The sequence below is a fragment of the Geotrypetes seraphini genome, chromosome 8, assembly GCF_902459505.1.
Source record: "Geotrypetes seraphini chromosome 8, aGeoSer1.1, whole genome shotgun sequence".
Taxonomy (NCBI): domain Eukaryota; kingdom Metazoa; phylum Chordata; class Amphibia; order Gymnophiona; family Dermophiidae; genus Geotrypetes; species Geotrypetes seraphini.
The window spans coordinates 114913698-114928666 of NC_047091.1; the positions used below are offsets into that span (position 1 = coordinate 114913698).

The 14969-nt window shown below is 44.6% G+C and overlaps 1 protein-coding gene across 2 annotated transcripts in view; it reads right to left on the reverse strand.

Annotated features, from left to right (window-relative positions):
* BTBD2 (BTB domain containing 2) overlaps positions 1-14969 on the reverse strand; it is an 84591-nt gene that overhangs the window by 25725 nt on the left and 43897 nt on the right. The window contains exons 7-8 of one of the 2 annotated variants that reach the window (XM_033957036.1): positions 14817-14904; positions 2638-2784 (exon numbers count right to left, since the gene is read on the reverse strand). In XM_033957036.1, the coding sequence (XP_033812927.1) occupies positions 2638-2784; positions 14817-14904 (235 nt within the window). The remainder of the gene's footprint in view (positions 1-2637; positions 2785-14816; positions 14905-14969) is intronic. The other variant, XM_033957037.1, reaches the window with a different exon arrangement.

Genomic DNA, 14969 nt, shown 5'->3' on the forward strand with positions numbered 1-14969 from the left:
GGCAGGAGTATGTTTGGCAAGCATATTATCAAACTGACGATCCAAAATGGTCTCGATCATAGCCTCCAAATATGACACCGAGACTTGAGGATCTGGTACATTTGGTGTGGCTATAGTCTCCAAGGAAGAGGAGGAAGAATGACTTTGATTTGGAGACAAGCTTCTTGAGCAGCTTGATAACTACTGATGATACCTGACCTGAGGGAGGCAGCGAGGCAAGCATCTCATCAGGAGAAGACTTAGAAGATTTGCTCAAGGACGAGGACCCGCCAAATGAGGAGGGTTTGATTAAGGTCGAGGCAGAAGGCGGAACCCCAGTGAGAAGCTTGATCGGATTCGAGGTCGATGTCAAGACCGGGAAAAGTGGATCCATACCACCAAAGAGAGTTTTTCCACCTGAATTAGACGACGTTTGAGGGCTCGAGGTTGAAGGGTAGCACAGTGGGCACAAGACTCCGGATGATAGTCAGGTCCCAAACACTGAACACACTACTTATGTGGGTCAGTGAGGAAGATCGCGTGCTGGCAACGGCTACACTTCTTGAAGCCTGTGACCGGCCGGGACATAAATGGAGAAATAGCCTCAGCGAGATTGAAGCCCGCAGGCTGAGACCACAAGGCAGGCCCCACCGTGACAGAAAAGAAAAATCAAATTAAGTCTTTAAAAAAAATAAATAAATAAAATGTGCAAGAAAACACAGCAACCCTGTAAAGAAATAAAACACAAGCCGTGATAAGAGAAGGCACAAAGTAGAACTGAGTCTAGTGCAGAGCGTCAAAATAGGACTTCTTGGCTCCGCAGAAAACTGAGAACTAAGGAGACGCATGCCCTGCACCGGGCAGGAAGGCACTCGCGCATGCGTGGTGCGGCAGTCGCAAACTTTCTAAAAGTTCTTCAAGTAAGTCTGCTTGTGAAGCTGTCCGCATCCGGGCTCCGTGGATAACGTCACCCATATGTTGAGAATAGGCTGCCTGCTTGTCCTGGGATAATATCTTTGTTTTGGATTACGTTTTTTTTTTCTCTCCTGGAAAGCAGAGCTACCAGCAAGCCCAGGGCGGGGCTGCTGCCTTAGCACTGTGTATGAGGAAAAAAACCCTATTAGTTTTAGGGTTTTTTTCTGTTTATGGCAAAGTTTGTAAGGTTGCCAGAGCCTGGAAAGTATTTTCTTATTTGAACTGTTGAAAGCATTAATGCACAAGACTTATTTTGTTAAGAACTGATCATTTTTGCCATCTGACATGAATTTTAGTTTGTGAACACACATAAATTAAACTGAGAACTGGTTTTGTTTGAAACTTAGTGAGGTGAACTTTATTTTGTGCATTCAGTTAAGTTAAAAGAGCAAAGCCAGAGCACACACGTGGGCGTGGGAGTCACTGGCAAAGTCCAGCTCACAAACATTTATTTCTTGTGGCATGGGCCCCAGGTGGGTCACACCGGCGTAGCCCAAGAGTCCCTGTCACATATGTAGTGGATAAATCTAGAGGCTCTAGGGACTTGTAGTTTTCTGTACAGCAATGTTTCTGGTTTAAATCTAGGTTCTGTGGAGGGAATAGGGACTTGCTGGGTACTTGGCACAGGGTTTCTATTGCACTGTGCGAGGTCACTGCCACATCATGCATGGTGCAGGCAGTTGCGAAGTTTCTTGAAACTTAAAATGACAGTTCACTTTTCATATTGTTCGTACCAGGCTCCATGGATGACAACACACATATGTGAGAATATGGTGCCTGCTTGTCCTAGGGTAAGTCTAGACATGCTGGACTCATTCAAACTTTAACTAACTTCTCTAACTTTAACTAACTTTAACTAACTTTAACTAACTTTAACTAACTAACTTTAACTAACTTCTCTACATCCTCAAGCAACTTCTCATTGATGCGAAGTTTGCTTAGCCTAGCTTTAGTTGAGGAACTGGGTGTTAGATATTACTAAGGAAAAAATGGCGAAACATTACCAAAATGACCATACTTGTAGTTGATGCTCTTGAGATCATCCAAAGTGCCTACCAGGAAGGTCATGCCCACTTCTAAGGCCACCATCTGGGACTATCCTCCAGGGCTATTAACCAGAGAGCTATCATATAGCTAGCCGTTCATACCAATGAAAATAAACTCTGGCCGGCTACCACTGACAGTTATTACATTGGACCAGGACCTTGAGCATCTGCACATGCTCCAGGCCTGCCAGCTTCCTGCACTAGCTACCTCTTTGTGCTTGTATTGATTTTCAGTTATCTTGTTTGGCGTTTAAGATTTTGTATGCATGTAATATGCTTTGGTTGTACCACAGAAAGGCAGTATATTAAATCCATGATCCTTTATACATCTCAAGATGTTTACGTTTACTGCTATTAAAAAAACTTTCCTTCTTTTAAAACACATGCTAATGAAAACATTTCTTGAAACTTTTTTCTTTCCAAGTAGTGCATGTTTGGAACGGTTTTCCACTCTATGTTAAATTCAAACATTTTATAAGCTTTTTAGAAAACATATCTTTTTGCAAAATATCTTAAGTGATTATTCTCTTTACAATTGCTTATTTTATAATCTCTCTTGCTGTAAACCGCTTTGGACCTAATGTAGGAATTAAGTGGGTTAAAAATGACCAGATTAGAAGGGGGTAGGGAAGAGTACCTTTAGTGTAGCACAGGCTGTGTAGTTTATATTAGGTAAAATCTCCACTGGCTCTTTAAACATGACCCGGAAGGTATTGGAAGATCCATCGCAGCTAAATCCTGTGTCATTCTGCCCCAAGATTGTATTGCTGTCAGTGTGGATAATCTACAATACAGATTAGCAGAACAGCTAGAAACAGAGCAAAAATCATTTTTTTTCTAAAATTTAGCTGTAGGTATCAAAATCCTACACTGTCCCTTTTCTCTTTCAGTATTGCTGTGGACAGAAGCTTCTTCGTTAGCCATTTTCACCATTATGAATTCAATGTACTGATTGTAATTAGAAGCCCAGCCAGATGGCATAGTGACCTTCCTGAAAGCATGAACACAGTATAGACAGCTGAAAAGCAGCTCCATAGAAAGAATTAGTTGGAAGACAGATATGGATAGATTGGGGAAAATCTTCACCAAACCACCCACTAGCAAGATATGCAGGTTACACGTTTTAACTTTGAAAAGATGGTACTGAAAAAATTACCCATTAAAAAACCTAGGCAAGTACAAATGAAACGTATCCCTGTAGTTCTGCAGGTTGAACGGGGAAGAGAAAGAACTACATGTGAATATTACAAATTATCTGAATGTGGTTTTCTTTCTCTTTGTACGAGTATAAATAGACCTTACTAAGCAGTGTTATGTTTTGTTTGTGAAAACTCAAACTTCTGTCTCAGTCTTTTGAAACATGTACACCATCTCTGAATCACCCTCCCTCTGCCTAGAGTTACATGTAATGCCCCAGTCTATGTATTTTTAATCCTTCCCAATGCAGAACTGGAAAGAGAGAGGCAATTTTCAAGCTTCTGTGCATTATTTCCACAAAATATGTATCTGCAGCAACCTGCAAAAGATACTTCTGTACTTTTCCTCTTAAATTTGGTACAAAAGCCATAGATTTTAAAAAATTGCTATGGCCAGTCTCACTACTGCAGGCTATAAAGGTTCGATGTAGTGTGCTAGGTTTCTGCACACAATTTTTTACTACTGTGGGTGCCTTGTTACAAATTAATTGTACATGGCAGCTATGTGCAAAGACTGTGGCAGAAGACAGTGCATAGCTCATTTAAATCCCATGGTAATGAAGGTATTAGCTATTAAACTCAAAGGCAAAGAAGTCAAGTGCCAGGTTCTCATGCAAGGTTTAATGAGAAGTTTAGCTCATTCCTCTGCAGTCAGCATTAGAAAGTTGTTGGGTTTTTTTTTAATGTGGCACATTACATTATGTTATTAAAATTATTTTGCGTTTTTAGTTTTATTTTCTTTCAATCTTGTGTATGTGTTATTGTAATTTAAAATAATAAACAGGAATTTATTTTCTTTACTGTGAGCATACAGGGCCTACAACTTTCTTCGTGGAAGGGGGGGGTCCCATCCTTTTCAAAAAACAAAATAAGGCTGAGGAGCTGAGAAGGAGACGTGCTAGAACAGACAATAAATGCTGGACTACAGAATTGTCTTAGCACATGCAGCTGCGAGTACTTTCTCTGCAAAAATATAGCTGCATCTGGCATGCTCTCCTCTGATAGTACATTTTTATTTTACACACAGGTTACTTGCATATTATTTAACCCCTCTTACACAAAAACGTAGCGCAGTTTTTAATGCCGACCATGGCGGTAACAACTCCAACACTCATAGAATTCAAAGAATTTGCCAACTGCTGTAAGATATAACCAGATTATATACCTACAGACACATTATTTCCATTGTGAATCGTCAAGAAACAAGCAGCACAAAAGTAGGGCAGGGCTGATTTTCCATCTCAATCCAGAAGAGGTGCTGCAAGTGGACTTCCAGAGAGAGATCTTCACTGGTAAGACTGCTAGGAAATTGTTTGCAAATTTGGGGAAAGGGAGAGTTATATAGATAAACTCAGGGACTTTATTTTAAATACTCTGCTCATTTAACAAGGGAGTTTAAGGGATAGTTTTTTCTTAACATAGAAAGTCTCTGTTGCAGTTCATAGGCTAGCATTTAAAAATTACTATCATATCATTATAAAGCACAGCTAAAAGGCACAGGAAGGAGAAATTCTTCTAATTTTCCAGACTGATGGGTAAAAGCTCACTATGACCAGCAGGTGAAATCCGAGACAAAACTTTGGCTGTAATACTAATAGTTGTGCTTCCCTCTAGTCCAGAGGTCTCAAACTTGCGGCCCGCCAGGTACTATTTTGAGGTCCTCAGTATGTTTATCATAATCACAAAAGTAAAATAAAACAGTTTCTTGATCACATGTTTCTTTAGCTATAAATTACAATATTATTATTAAGACTTAACTAAAAGGAAAGATTTATAAACTATAAAGAGTTTTACCTCATGTAAAATTGTCATGTCTTTAATAAGAAAGACATTAACTATTTTTTTTCTGAGGCCCTCCAAGTACCTACAAATCCAAAATGTGGCCCTGTAGAGGGTTTGAGTTTGAGGCCACTGCTCTAGTCTAACCAGTCTGCCAAATAGCCAAACAGAACTAAAAAATACTAATTATAACAGTAACAACATTCCTAGCAGGAGTAACAACTAACATAGAGCAATACTGTTGGAAATTGCATAGAAGAAGCTCCTTCAGCAAAACGGTCCCACAGCTCGCCTGCTGAGCCAAAGCCTCTGTTCCTTTTATCTCCCCAACCCTATAAAAATACTAGAACTTGCAGAAAAAACTCACTCTTCACGCAAATCCCATAAGAACAACAGACAGACAGAGTGGGGACTGTACAGAGTGGGGACTGTACCAGTCTACAGAGTCTAAAAGAAAGAAAATTAGCAGGTAAGAACCTAATTTCTCCTTCTTTAGCATCTCTCCAGACCGGTACAGTTCACTGATGGGACGTACCAAAGCAGTACCCATCATGGGTGCGTTTCTGAGCTGCAAACTCTCTCTTGTAGGCCTCCCTCCCTGGAGTTTTCTAGGGAACGGGCGGTGCTACGGCCTGTTCCTTCCTTTCTGCCAAAGGTGGTCTTGCCTTTTCATGTCAATCAGTCTGTGGTCCTCCCAGTCTTGGGTAACCGGGAGGGCTCTTCAGAACAGAGGCAGTTGCGCAAGTTGGATGTGTTTCGGGTCGGGTCCTTCACTCTTATGTTCAGCGGGCCCAGGAGTTCCGAAAATCAGATCATCTTTTTGTCCTCTTAGCAGGTCCTCGTAAGGGGTTGGTGCTTCCAAGGCTACCATTTTCAACTACTGTGTGGACGTCCAGGCGCGTCGGGATGCGGTGTTCAGTGAGCGTGTTCCGGGCCGCCAACAGAACACGTTCACCGTGTCCTAATGCGCCTAGACGTCCACATGGTAGTGTCGCACAAATGTATGCAGAGAAAACCAAACTGCGGCCTTACAGATATCCACTGGAGGCACCAGAGAAGACTCAGCCCAAGAAGCTGCCTGACCCCGAGTGGAATGAGCCTTGAGAAAATCCAGAACAGGCTTCTTCTGAAGAAGATAAGTGGATGCAAAAGTCTTTTTGATCCAGCACGTAATGGTAGCCTTAGAAGCGTCATCCCCCTTACAAGGACAAAAGATGATCCAACTTCGGAACTCCTGGGTCCGCTGAACATAAGAGCGAAGGACCCGACATCCAACTTGCATAACTGCCTCTGTTCCGAAGACCCCTGCCAGCTACCCAAGACTTCTTAGCACCGCAGAAAACTAAGAACTGAGGAGCCGCACACTTACGTCAGGCTATCGCAAACTTTCTAAAATTTCTTAAAGTGGAGATGCACTTTTCAAGTGTCTGTACCAGGGCTCCCATAGATGACGTCACCCACATGTGAGAAAATGCTGCCTGCTTGTCCTGGGATAAGCATTCTTCCCTAGGCATTCCCTCTCAAGAGCCAAGCCATAAGACAAAAGGGACCCGATCAAACATCGGAATGGGGCCCTGAGTCAGAAGGTTGGGCAAGAGGGGCAGCGGAAGAGGATCTGCCACGAGAAGACGAACCAGACCTGCCTGGGCTAGTTCAGAGCCACCAGGATCATGCGGTTGGGGTGTCAAGCAATGCAAAGGACTTTGCCCACCATCGGCCACGAAGGAAACATGAACAGGAGACCCCCTGTCGGCCAAGGCTGTACCAAGAGCATCCAGCCCCTCGGCCTGAACATCCAGGCACCGACTGAAAAACCGTGGTACTTTGGCATTGACATTCATGGCCATCAAGCACATGATCGGTGGCCCCCAAGACTGCATAATCAACTCGAAGGCTGCGGGACTGAGATGAGTCTCTGCCTATACCAGAATTGCCCATCAACAACATCTGGAACGCTGGTAATGCCAGTCGGATGGCTCTGTTCTCCAGAACATTGATCGACCAAGACTCTTCCTCCAGAGACCAGTTACCCTGAGCCAAGCGACCAAGACACTGAGCTCCCCAACTGAGAAGACTGGTGTCTGTGAGAAGCACTGTCCACTGGGGCTGAACCAAACTCACTCCCTGCACCAGATTGGAAGACTGTAGCCACCGACGGAGACTGTGATGAACTAACCCCCGAAGAGGAACAGAAGAGTCCAAATTTTACACCTGGGGCGACCACCGCAGAAGTAGAGCATGCTGAAGTGGGCGCATGCAAGCTCGAGCCCAGCAAACCATGTCCAGGAAAGCCGCCGTCGACCCCAAGACCTGGAGAAAAATCTTGCGCCCGAGACCACTAGGAAGCCATCAGAAGACAAATCTGCAACTGCAACTTGACCACTCAGGCCTCTGGCAGGAAGAACTTCCCCAAACTGGTGACGAAAAGAACCCTAAGGGACTCCAGGCGCTGAGACAGAGCCAACCAGCTCTTGGACAGGTTGACTACACATCCCAGCAACTGCAAGAACTCCACAACCCGAGCCTCAACTCAGGAACTCTCCTGAAAAGACTTTGTTCGGATCAACCAGTCGTCCAGAATGCCCTCCTTGTACAAGGCTGCCACATTGACCACCATAATTTTGAATGTCTGCAGAGCCGTGGCCAGACCAAAAGAAAGTGCACAAAAATGATAGTGCCATCCCAAGATCACAAAACAAAGGAACCGCCGTTGGGCGGTGCAAATTGAAACATGCAAGTAGACATTGTCAGATCAAGAGAGATCAGAAATTCCCCCAGCTGAACCACCAGCATGACCGATCTCAGGGTCTCCATGCAAAAAGACAAACTCGTAGAGTCCTGCTGATCCCCTTCAGATCCAAGATGGACCAAAAAGTCCCCTCTTTCTTGGGCACCACGAAGTAAACTGAATACCGGCCAGTGCCACACTCCTGTGGAGGCACAGACACTGCCACTTTGAGATCTAGCAATCTTTGAAGTGTCTGGCAAAAGGCCTGCTTCTTCCATGCTGCCTGACAAGCGAGAAAGTGACCTGACAAGGAGCGGGAAAACTCCAGAGCATAACCACCCCGAATCACCTCCAGGACCCACTGATTCGTTGTGATTTTGGCTCACTCCTGGAAAAGTCTCGCAACCAAGCGCCCACTGGAGCCAAGGGAGGTGCCGGTAAGAAGTCATTGGGCGGGATGGGCGGTGGGAGAACCAGCAAAGCAATCTCGCCATCCCCTTTACGAGGACCTGCAATAAGAACAAAAAGACAGTCCAATTGAAGGAACTCCTGGGTCCACTGAACATAAGCGTGAAGGATCCTACGGACATCCAATCTGCGCAACTGCCTCTGCTCTAAAGAGCCCTTCGGACTACCCAAGGCCAGAAGGGCAATGGACTGGTTGATAGGAAAAGGAGAAATGACCTTCAGCAGAAAAGAGGGAACCGGCCGCAGCACAACCACAACCGGAGGAGAGCGGTGGGATGTGGGGCCAGCCGTCTTCCACTTCTCTCCCCGTAGAATGCACTGCCACAAGGACCACAAGTACTTTGAGGTAGAGAAGGCTGTGTCCCGAGTCTCCACTTATTAGTATCTTCATCAGGAGGCTTTAGTGTAGAAAATTAGTGGGTATGAAAGGCTGGGACTCATCTTCAATTTGTACTCGATATTCCTCTTGTCTTGAGGCTCTAAATGTTTGTTCTTAAAGGCAGCTCAATAAAGTATTTGGGTGGAGAGAGCTTAAAGGCCTAAAAGTTCCAGTATTATTGTACTGTTTCAGCAGTAATCCTGAAAGCTTTCATCACTAGCCATTGCTTAGACCAGGGGTCCTCAAACTATGGCCTGCGGGCCACATGTGACCCTCCGAAAACATTTATCCGGCCCGCCGGGTGTTTTTGCCGCTGCTGCTTGTCCTGCTTAGCAGGCAACTCGTCCTGGGCCCGCAGTGCGCATGTGTGGAATGTGCACCGAACTCTCCGACTCCCCCCTTCTCTCTGTCTCTCGACTCCTCCTCTCAGTCTTGGGTGTGATCAGACGAGTCACGAGCTTGCCTGTGCAGAGCCTGCTGCTGCCTGAGGACCGGAGGTAAGAACAAGTTAGGATTTATTTTGTTTTTAAGTTAGGTCTATTTTTATTTTATTTTGCAGTTAGTAGGGCTTTTTTTTTTTTTGCGGTTTTTTAAAACTATAGTCTCCCTTCAACGGTCTGAGGGACAGTGAACTGGCCCCCTGTTTAAAAAGTTTGAGGACCCCTGGCTTAGACGTACGAAAGTATATCATCTCTGCCCATCTATTTTGTTGACTTTCTTTTACCTAATTGTAATAGGTTAATATAGTTCTCCCTTTCTATCTGGATAACCTGTATTGTGAATCTGTGAATGTATTTCTGGAGTTCCTCTACAAGTCCAACTTTTCTTCCTTTTTCCTCTGCCCCCCATTGGCAACATGTCTCCCTCTCTCTCTCATTCCCTCCCCTGCTGCAAAGGTGGGATGACTCAAAATGTTAGCAGGAGGAAGATAGAGAGAGAGAGAGAGAGAGAGAGAGAAAGAAAGAAAGAAAGAAAGAAAGAAAGAAGAAAGAAAGAAAGAAAGAAAGAAAGAAAGAAAGAAAGAAAGAAAGAAAGAAAGAAAGAAAGAAAGAAAGAAAGAAAGAAAGAAAGAAAGAAAGAAAGAAAGAGAGAAAGAAAGAAAGAGAGAGAGAGAAAGAGAGAAAGAAAGAAAGAGAGAGAGAGAGAGAGAGAGAAGGATAAAGAGAGAAAAAGAGAGAAAGATTCTGGACCAAGGAGGGAGTGAGGAAGGCAGAAAAAGACCCAGAAGAAAGGAGAACAAATGCTAGACATTGGGGAGGGGGTGTTTGTAAGCAGAAGAAAGACAGAGAGAGAGACCTGGACCAAAGAGGAAAGACAGGAGGCAGATGCTGGACTATGGGAGGTGCAGACAGAAGAGACAGAGGGGGAGAGTCCCTGAGGAAGAACAGAGAGATGAAAGATCATAACAGAGGAAGGAGAGAGAGGGAGACATGTTGTTAATAGGGGTGGAAAAGAGAGGAAGAAAAGCTGGACTCATGGAGAGACAGAGAGAGATGTTGGTAGGGGAAAGGAATGAGGTCCGGAGAAGAAGCATGCAGGAGGCAAAAAGAAAGAAATGTTGGATGCACAGTCAGAAAGAAGTCCAACCAGAAGCTAATTAAATCACCAGACAACAAAGGTAGGAAAAATGATTTTATTTTCAATTTAGAGATCAAAATGTGTCAGTTTTGAGAATTTATAATCTGCTCTCTATATTTTGTACTAAATTTGTCTATTTCTACAGTTGTTACTGATTGCATATCTGCCTTGACCTCTTTAAACACCCCCCTCCCAAATATAATGATGATTAATATTTTCTCAGCGTACATTGTGCTTTGTTTTGTTTTAATTTTGTGATTACCATTATGAATTAAGATTACGGTATATTGTGTGTACATGAAAAATGAATGGAAGAAATTGCATTACAATTAGTACTATTATAATGGGGGTGGGGTCAGGGTCAGAGCTTGGGTTGGGGTACTTGGTTGGTATTTGTTAGACTTAGGGTGTACTTGGCTTGAAGAAGTTAAGAAACACTAGTCTAGGCGACTATGGAGTTCACTTAGTAAGGGCCCCTTTTACAAAGCCACAGTAGCGATTCTCCCATGGCAAATGCACCATAGTCCATTCAATTCCTATGGGCTACAGTGCATTTGTTGTGGCAGAATTGCTATCACAGGATGCAAACCATTAACTGATTCAACATGAATTTTGAAGTTGGTTGAATACCAACTATCTCAAGTATGGTAATTTTGAAAGAAATAGAAGGTTTGATACTGGCCAGAAGTTAAAAGGAAGTCATATTGAGCGTTGGAAAATAATTAATAATAATTAATTAATAAAAATAGTGCACATTTAATTTTTTCCACCACCAAATTTCCCCGTCCCACCCCACCCGGCTACTTTTTTATGCCACCTGGCCGGAAAAAATTTCTGGGGAGAACCCTGAACGCCAACTGAATGGCTCTGGTCTCTAGAATATTGATTGACCAGGAAGCCTCCACTGGCAACCAGCTACCCTGAGTCAAGCAACTAAGACATTTGGCTCCCCAAGGAGACTGGCGTCCGTGCCAACTCCCGAAGAGGGACTGGAGATTCCAGATCGTGCATTTGCGGAGACCACCACTGAAGAAGAGCATACTAAAGGGGGCATATGTGAGCCTGGGCCCGCCTGACCACTTCCAGGAAGGCCACCATTGACCTCAAGACCTGCAGAAAATCCTGCGCCCGAGGGCAACGACAACCCAATCAGGGAGAGAATCTGCAACTGCAATTTCAACCCATGGGCCTCGGGAAGGAAGACCCTCCCCAGGCAGGTGTCAAAGAGAACGCAGAGATACTCCAAGCACTGAGATGGAGTCAACCGGCTTTTGGAAAGGTTGACAACCCATCCCAGTGACTGCAGAAACTCCACTACCCAAGCCATGGACCTAGGATCTCCTGAAAAGACTTTACTTGAATCAACCAGTCGTCCAGATAGGGATGAACCAGAATGCCCTCCTTGCATAATAATAATAACAGTTTATATACCACAGGACCATGAGTTCTATGCGATTTACAATGATTAGAAATGTTACAGAGAATGAAACAGTCCAATCGCATAGAAAAACATTTAAAGTGCCAATGGGATATCAGATTACCCTCCAAGCAGCATAGTTCTAAAGGGTTACTTCCTCATACATTCATTACTTGCATAAGGCCATTGCTGCCACTACCACCATAACCTTGGTGAAAGTCCGCGAAGCCGTGGCCAGACCAAAAGAAAAACACACAAAATTGATAGTGCTTTCCCAAATCACAAAACAAAGAAATTGCTGATAGGAGGCCAAAATCAGAACACACAGGTAAGGCCTCCATCAGGTCGAAAGAAGTCAGAAATTCCCCAGGCTGAACAGCAAGAATCACGGACTTCAGGTTCACCATGCAAAAAAAGACAGAATCCAGAGTGCCCTGTTGACAGATCCAAAATAGGCTGAAGAGACCCCTCTTTCTTGGGCTCCACAAAGTAAATGGAGTTCCTGCCGGTGCAAATCTCCTGAGGAGGCACTGGGACTACTGCTTTGAGTTCCAGCAACCTTTGTAGCATCTAATGAAACACCCGCTTCTTCCAAGTTGCCTGACAATGAGAACATAAGAACATAAGAAGTTGCCTCCGCTGAGGCAGACCATAGGTCCATCCTGCTCAGCGGTCCGCTCCCGTGGTGGCCCATCAGGCCCATTGCCTGAGCAATGGTCTATACCTATCTGTACCCCCAATCCCTTTTTCTTCTAGGAATCTATCCAAACCTTCTTTGAATCCATTTAGTGTTTTCTTGTCCACAACAGCCTCTGGAAGCGCGTTCCATGTATCTACCACCCTCTGAGTGAAAAAGTACTTCCTAGCGTTTGTTCTAAACCTGTCCCCTTTCAATTTCCCCCAATGCCCCCTTGTACTTGTGGTGCCCCTTAATTTGAAAAATCTGTCTCTGTCTACTTTTTCTATGCCCTTCAGGATCTTGAAGGTTTCTATCATGTCTCCTCTAAGTCTTCGCTTCTCCAGGGAGAAAAGTCCCAACTGCTTCAATCTGTCGGTATATGGGAGATTTTCCATTCCCTTTATCAGTTTGGTTGCTCTTCTTTGTACTCCCTCAAGTACCGCCATGTCCTTCTTGAGGTATGGCGACCAGTACTGGACACAGTACTCCAGATGCGGCCGTACCATTGCACGATACAGCGGCATGATAACTTCCTTCGTCCTGGTCGTAATACCCCTCTTAATGATACCCAGCATTCTGTTTGCTTTCCTAGAGGCTGTGGCGCATTGCGCCGATGCCTTCAGTGTTGCGTCCACCATCACTCCCAGGTCTCTCTCCAGGTTACTAACCCCTAGTGGTGTTCCCCCCATTTTGTATGTGAACATCTGGTTCTTTTTCCCCACGTGCATGACCTTGCATTTTCCCACGTTGAAGCTCATCTGCCATTTTTCGGCCCACTTTTCCAGCTGCGTTAGATCTTTTTGGAGCTCCTCGCAGTCTTCCTTGGTTTGAGCCCTGCTGTATAGTTTGGTGTCATCTGCAAATTTAATGACTTCACACTTTGTTCCCGCCTCTAGGTCATTTATGTAGATATTGAACAAGAGCGGTCCCAGCACTGACCCCTGCGGAACTCCGCTCGTGACCCCTTTCCAGTCTGAGTAGTGGCCCTTTACGCCAACCCTCTGCTTCCTGTTTGCCAGCCAGATTTTGATCCATCGGTGGACCTCCCCTTGTACCCCGTGGTTCCATATCTTTTTAAGCAGTCTCTTGTGTGGCACCTTGTCGAAGGCTTTTTGGAAGTCAAGGTAAATGATGTCTATAGATTCCCCTTTATCCACCTGGCTGTTCACTCCCTCAAAGAAGTACAATAAGTTTGTGAGGCATGACCTACCCTTACAGAAGCCATGTTGACTTGGTTTTAGCTGCCCATTTTTTTCGATGTGCTCACAAATGCCGTCTTTAATCAGTGCCTCCATCATCTTTCCCGGAACTGAAGTCAGGCTCACCGGCCTGTAGTTTCCCGGGTCCCCCCTTGCGCCCTTCTTGAAGATGGGCGTGACATTTGCTATTTTCCAATCTTCCGGGATCTCTCCGGTTTTTAAGAAGAGAGGAACGATCTGGTAAGGGCCAGTAAAACCCGAGAGCATAGCCATCCCGAATCACCTCTAGGACCCACTGATCTGTTGTGATCTCAGCCCACCCCGGCTATAAGCTCGTAAATGGGCACCCACTGGAACTGGGGGTAAGACCTGAACCGGTCATTGGGCTGGACGTGCGGAGGTGAAGCCACAAGTGGAGTCACGCCCCACAGCAATCCCACGGATCTCTGCAAAGCGATTGCGACGCATGCACAGACCATCCTGGTTGGCTGTAGATGCGATTCGCGCATGCACTTGCTCTCTGCACAAGCAAGGTCAAAACAAAGGGGAAGGGATGGCTGCAGTTTAGTTGAGTGAACATTTCAATTTAATGGAACAGAACACGCTGCAGCCAGTTTATGGAACAGAACACACTTTTAACCCGCGGATTAAAACCATATGCTCGCAATGCACTTTTTGCAGAATATATGAGGAATAATGTACAGTTTTATTTTTTATTTTGAGGGTTGTTTTGTAACCTTGATACTGGGATTTCAGGGCGGCAGAGAGCAGGAGAGTTGGCTAGGACAGTAAGTGATTGGTCTTCAGCAGCCCCTTCATTTTGGATCAGCAAACCCAATCGATGTTTCCTGTTCTGTTTAGCGAATCGATGACTTCCTACTTAGCATACCATTTCCCCTCATTTGCATGAGCAGATTGGGTGGGAGAATGATTGGGCACAAGGTTAGTGAATCGGGTCGGGGTACGATTTCAAACTGGTCGGGACACAATCAGTGCATTTTGTGAATCTGACCCTATATTTGTAAAAGCTTATATACTTTTTCTGTATCACCTGAATGTTTTCTTGTTAATGGATGAAGAAATCCACTGCTAATTCCTAGGATAAGAAGCATAAAAATTTGTTTTATTCATTGGGATCTTGCCAGGTACTTGTGGCCTGAATTGGCTACTATTGGAAACAGGATACTGGGCTCAATAGAACTTCAGTCTGTCCCAGTACGGCAACTCTTATGTTCTTATAAATGAAACTTAGATTGTAAGCTCACTAGGGACAAAGAAAGTACCTGCATATAATACATGTAAACTGCTTTGGTTGTACCACAGACAGGTGGCATATTAAATTCGTGATTCTTTGCCCCAAACCCCAGAACAGGAAGCTTTGCTCTCCTTGTACCTGTATGTTTACTTGGTAATCTGTTGGCCCATGGATCGATCCATATAGTCCAAACCCAACCACAAATATCCTTCTGTTTACTGAAAACCTGCAGGATTTAAAGTGAAAAATATTTAGGTTGCAAAGATAAGACAGAAGAGAAGGAAGCAGCAG